The sequence below is a fragment of the Citrus clementina genome, unplaced genomic scaffold, assembly GCF_000493195.1.
Source record: "Citrus clementina cultivar Clemenules unplaced genomic scaffold, Citrus_clementina_v1.0 scaffold_1, whole genome shotgun sequence".
Classification (NCBI taxonomy): domain Eukaryota; kingdom Viridiplantae; phylum Streptophyta; class Magnoliopsida; order Sapindales; family Rutaceae; genus Citrus; species Citrus x clementina.
Window position 1 is genome coordinate 10340258 of NW_006263303.1, and position 6373 is coordinate 10346630.

At 38.4% G+C, this 6373-nt stretch overlaps 1 protein-coding gene across 1 annotated transcript; it reads left to right on the forward strand.

The window, feature by feature from the left end:
* The first annotated feature begins 360 nt into the window (after positions 1–360).
* LOC18054485 (CRM-domain containing factor CFM3, chloroplastic/mitochondrial) lies at positions 361–5154 on the forward strand. Its single transcript, XM_006451425.2, has 9 exons — positions 361–1302; positions 1421–1886; positions 1971–2101; positions 2332–2682; positions 2795–2951; positions 3029–3321; positions 3420–3479; positions 3581–3672; positions 4782–5154. Exons 1-8 carry the CDS (start codon positions 361–363, stop codon positions 3611–3613), a joined length of 2433 nt encoding a protein of 810 aa, XP_006451488.1. The 3' UTR covers positions 3614–3672; positions 4782–5154.
* The last annotated feature ends 1219 nt before the right edge of the window (positions 5155–6373 follow it).

A 6373-nucleotide genomic window follows, 5' to 3' on the forward strand; every position in this document is an offset into this window, starting at 1 on the left:
GGTAAATGGGGTGACATGTTTCTTTTAATCAAAGTTTCGTCCATCTTAAAAGACTAGATTACCCTTATGATGTCAGCACTTGCGAACGAAAGTTAACGAATTGGTGGACGACAGAAGTGTTTTATTAACTTAGGGTACACGAGCGATACACTTAAAAAATATTCACATACGTTTAATACGAGTGTCATTTAAAGGTATATGACTGATAATTTTCTTTTTTTTATTATTAGCGGCTAGGAGCACAGGCAATGGGCTATTCCGGCCCGCCACGGCCCATCTTTGCTGCACAATGGAACCCATTGCAGAAACCAAGCAACTACAAAATCATAAAACTGGATTTTCCGTATTCATTTAATGGCCATGGCTCATGTTGTGGTGCTTCAAGCTAAATATTCACCATTAACTCAACCTGCCGTGCACTATCTTCCTTTGAAACCCCAATCCCAATGTTCAAACAGCTTTAGAAGTATTAGAATTGGAATTTGTTTTTCTCATCTCACAATCCAAGCTCAACTTGGGACAACAAGGACTAAGAGAAAGGTCAAGCCAAGCTTCTTCGAGCAAATTCGTCACAAGTGGTCGCACAAAGTCATTTCACCAAGAGAAAAGTTTCCCTGGCAAGAAGAAGAAGAAGAAGAAGAAGAAGTGCAAAATGAGCCGGAGACCGACGTGGAGTCACGGGTTAGGAGTGAACCGTTTAGTTCTGCTTTGCCAAATCGTTTTGTTTCAGCTCCTTGGATTCATGGAACTGATTCCAAAGAAATCAAGTTTGATTCTCCTCAAACTAAAATTACAACTAAAAAAGAAGATATTGGTGATGATGGGTTGCTTGGTTCTTTTGAAAAAACTGTTGTACATAGTGCTGTTAAAGAAAAAACTGTTATAGAATTGGATAAAGAAGGTGATTATAATAAGGAACTTAAGACAGATGAAGTGAAAATTGATGCAAACCCTATTGAGTTATCAAAAGACAGGCACAGAGAAGTGGGTTCTTTAAATCAGAAGCAAATAAAGGGATATCATGAGGTTGATGATCCAAGTGTGTTACCATGGAAGAGAAATACGGATAGGAGAAGGAGAAGCAACACGGAATTGGCTGAGAAAATGATCCCCGAGCATGAATTACAGAGACTTCGGAACATTTCTCTGAGAATGCTTGAGAGGACAAAAGTAGGGAGTGCAGGGATTACACAAGCATTGGTGGATAGTATTCATGAGAAGTGGAAGTTGGATGAGGTTGTGAAATTGAAGTTTGAAGAACCTCATTCACTTCAAATGAAGCGAACTCATGAGATTTTAGAGGTTAGTGTTTATAATTTTCTATTTTTCCTGAGCTTCTAATGATTTGGCACGCTCATATTGTATTTGCTGAATTGGTTAAACTAGAATTTTACTCGAGTTATGGTTTATGTTTCTTCAGAGAAGAACTGGAGGTTTGGTTATATGGAGATCAGGCAGCTCAGTAGTGTTGTTCAGGGGAATGGCCTATAAACTACCTTGTGTCCAATCTTTTACCAAACACAATCATACACAACAGACACAAGACGTTACGAATGAAGTAATGCGTAATGTTGGAGAGCATCCCCCAAGATCAGCTATGGAGTCTTATGTACCTGATTCTGCAAATAATTTGGAGAACCTATCTAAAGAAGAACTCATGGACTTATGTGAACTCAACTATTTGCTAGATGAGCTTGGTCCACGCTTTAAAGATTGGCCTGGCCGTGAACCATTGCCTGTCGATGCAGACTTACTTCCTCCTGTGGTTCCTGATTATAAACCCCCACTCAGACTTCTTCCTTATGGTATAAAGCCTGGTCTAAGAGACTGTGAAACAACGGAGTTTCGTAGGCTTGCCAGAAAAACACCTCCACATTTTGCACTTGGTATGTAAAATCTTATGCAAACGACTGTAGTTTTCACCAAATTGTGCCCTCTTAAGGACTTTGTATTTACTTGAATTGTCCTAGGAAGGAACAGAGAACTACAAGGCCTAGCTAAGGCCATGGTAAAGCTATGGGAAAAAAGTGCCATTGCTAAGATAGCTATCAAACGCGATGTAATGAATACACGTAATGAGAGGATGGCAGAGGAACTCAAGGTGAGACATGTGATATTGCCGGTTGAGCATGAGTATTGAATTCCTGATGTTTTCCTTGGTATCTAGATGAGCTTTTTTTTTTATTTCACCACAGTTGTGCTAAATTTTAAGAGTGTTTGCCTGTCTTTTTATTTTTGGCCATTTTTTGGTCCAAATTGCCAGTTACTTTGAGCACATAGTTGCTGGCTATATTTTCTAAAAGCTCACAATATTTGCATTTCTGCATGCAGAAATTGACAGGGGGAACACTGCTTTGTAGAAACAAGGATTATATTGTATTTTACAGGGGTAATGATTTCTTGCCACCTGTGGTTACAGATGCAGTGAAAGAGAGGTCAAAACTAACAGATATTCGACAAGATGAGGAAGAACAAGCACGACATGTTGCCTCGGCCTTGATTGAGTTGAAAGCCAAAGGTTTTGTAGGCTCATTGGTTGCTGGTACCCTTGCCGAGACCTTGGCAGCAACCTCTCGCTGGGGAAGGCAGCCAAGCTATGAAGATGTGGAAAAAATGATGAGAGATTCAACTTTGAGTAGACATGCTTCGTTACTCAGATATCTTGAGCAAAAATTAGCTCTTGTAAGTGGCATATATACTAAAGTTACATTTTACCAGAAAGACTACAAGATTCATAATAATACTCAGTAGCACTGTAGATTAATGGCTTGTTTTTAATTCTTGATGGTTATAGGCGAAAAGGAAATTGAAAATGGCTGATAAGGCTTTAGCAAAAGTACAGGAAAGTCTGGACCCAGCAGAGCTCCCATCTGACTTGGAAACCATAACTAACGAGGAGAGATTTTTACTTCGTAAAATGGGTCTGAGTATGAAACCCTACCTGCTGCTAGGTAAGAATTGGCACCTTGATTCTACTTAACAGTCCCAGAGGGAAATAGTCAAAATATTTTTTCACTTTCTGTTTCAGGTAGACGAGGGATTTATGATGGTACCATAGAAAACATGCATTTGCATTGGAAGTACAGGGAGTTGGTAAAGATAATTGTCAAAGGAAAAAGTTTTGCGCAAGTCAAGCAGATTGCAATTTCCTTAGAGGCTGAGAGTGGTGGAGTGCTAGTGTCTTTAGATAAGACTCCCAAAGGCATAGCGATTATTGTCTATCGTGGGAAGAATTATGTGCGCCCTCTTAAATTGAGGCCTCAAAATTTATTGAATAGAAGGCAGGCATTAGCTCGGTCAGTTGAACTTCAGAGACGTGAGGTACCATTCCTGATGTTCTTAGTTTCTGTATTTAACTTCTCAATCTAAAATGCATTGTTCGTTTTTTCATCTAATATGTTTCCTCTTAACTTTTCCAGGGACTAAAACATCACATCTTGGACTTAGAGGAGAGAATTGAGTTGGTAAAGTCAGAATTGGTATGCTATCATTCTTGTTCCTTTTTACATACAACTATTTTGTAATGACACGGTGTTAAAACCGGCATGCTTAATAATTCGTACTGTTCTTTTTGCCTCAGGAAGAAATAGAAGGGGGGAAGACAATGACATAGAAAGAAGCTTGTATTCAAGGTTGGATGATGGATGTTTCTCTTATAATGACATTGAAGAGGTAAATCATTTAAACTTCCTTGTCTGGTTTATGACGTGAAAATTCTGGTCACTCCCTTCAGGCTTGGCCCAACACCTACTCTCCTCCCTAAATTTTAAAAAAGATGCCCCAAGATCTGTCTGTCATTACTTCAGTTCCTATTGAAGCTTAGTTTATGAGGGCAACAATGTATATCAACATGATAGAAATGAAAATTTGGAATGAAAAAGCTGACAACCAAATAGTTTAAAGCACTAAAAACAAACCAGATTCTTGTTCTCTTTGGTCTTCTTGCCCAAATTGTGGTGATGGAACCACTATCACCACAATTTACCAGCAATTTTCTTTAAAATAATACCTACAAATGAAAATCTCAAAACCTATTCAAAGGAAATTGGTTATAATAATGAGAAGTCCACTGGCTAATAAATCAGGGCTGTGTGGCAAGCCAGGCAAACAAGGGAGGTTGCACAAGGCTGGGTATGGCTACTGTGATGAGCACTGTAGCAGACAGTTCCATGACAGAGAGGAGAGAGAAAAGGAAGGAGATTAAAGAAGAAAAATTTGGGAAGAAAAAGGATAAATGAACAATGAAGGGAAAAAGATAATTAAATAGAAAAACTACAAAAACTCTGAGTAAATACTGTTTGAGTTTTTTCTACTGGTTGTTTCCCATTACTCTGGGTTAATTCTGTTTGAAATTATATTCATGTTATGAACCCCGTTATTTACTTGATTATATGTTTCAATTTACTCATTCTCAATGATTTAAACAATGCATACAGATATCATTCAAAAACACTATGCCTACTAGGTTTAGATTTAAAGTTTGTATCCCACTTGATATGGCATTATTACAAATTTACAATCCACTTTAAGTCATTGCGCATTTATGTTAGCATTTCACTGCCATGTGATGATCTGTACGAAGGCCACGTGTATGCCAACATCAGTTGGGATATAAAGTTTGTATCCCAGCATTGTAAGTGTAGCGTCACTCTTCTGCAGTACCTCATTTGGGTGATGACTTGGTATTTTAGTTTGGATTAGGGCATATACTTATTTTGGATGGTAAAATTGAGAATTAAATGCCAAGTGAAATTTCAGTTGTTTATAATTGTTTGAATCAGCTTGAAAGGGAAGACACTTGTCAAGTGACATTTGATAGCAGCAATGAGGTAGCTGTATCTAACATCAATTCTTCCACAAAGAAGACTTTTATGGATTCTTTCATCTGATTGAAGCTCAGGAGGTATAGCATTCAAAATGTCATGAAACAAATATCAACATTTGAAGCAACAAATGAGATGAGAGAGAGCAAACTAAACGGTGATTCAGTGTTTGTCACGAGAAATGCAAATTGTAAGTCCTCCGGTGGCACTAAAAGTGTATCCTTTATTATTTTCTGATACAGGGAATACTTCCTCCAACCTGAATCTTTTTCCTCACTATGTATGAAGAAATTAGCTTATATTGAAATATAATTAAATCATATCCTTCAAATGTTAATATAATGGATTAATTCCTTTAAATTTTGGTGGATAGGATAGAACTTTTCTGGGTCGGGAAAATATCCTGGGTTTTTACTTGTTGCATGTACGTCCAGTGTAAAATGGCAAACATAAAGGAAAAAATTGGTTTTATCGTGGAGAAATTTGTAATATTTTATTATGTTCACATGTAGAGGACAACAAGAAAGGAAACTAAATCAAATCCCTACAAATTAGAGACTAAATCAAATCCTGCAAATTAGGGCTTGACAACTATCAAGATCTTCCTTGTAAGGCATCAATATTTACAATGAAAAATAGGTAGGTGTTTTCCCACACTACCCCCCAAGATGGTGAATGGATATTGTCCATCCCCATGTCACGGGCTACTCAAATTTTCCACAAATGGAGACTAAATTGGCACGCACGGATTCGCTCAGTAAAAGTCTACACAAGGGCGAGATGCATTAGCAGGAGGGTATGCTTAACAGTGAGCCGCCTCATGCAATTAGCAAGCCATGGTGCGCTTAGCAAGCGGACAGCCCAAGATTGCAAGCCAAAGTGAGCAAGCCTGGCCCGATTTCTAGAATTCTCTCACATTTGTACAACTTATATATGTCTAGATATTTCGACACTTGTGTATACTTAAATCTCTCTAGAACCTAGATGATATTTAGGCAAGTTGTATGAATCATTTAGACATAGGCAAGTTCCTCTATAGATAGGGAATGCCACCCTCCATTTTGCTCACCACCACATCACACAACACACCTAGCAACTCAAGCATCCTTGTAAGATCTCTTGTATTCTTTTTTTTGCGAGTAATAAAATTATTTTTAACCATATTGCTCTTTCTTATCTCTAGCCTTTCCGCAATTATTTTGTTTGGCTGGCTTGAGAAGTTCAATAGGTTTACTTAGCAACTTTTGTGATAGAAGTTGTTTAAGTGCCGCACAGGTTGCTGCACAAAATACTCATCTAGTGATAAGTGGTTTCAAAGTTGAGATTTGCACCCATGCAATCTAGCTCACGAGCAATGGCCAATCCTCCTAAAACATCACAAGAGGGCGTTGTCAGTGTGGAGTCACTTGAGCAAAACCGTGGCCGCGAGGAAAGACGCATGTAGACTAAGTCCTACAGTAAGTCCAAGGCAACTTTCGTTGATGCCTTGGAGCTTCACATCGCTACACTCGAAACTTCAATGTCCGCTGCTCAAGATACCCTCAAAAGTT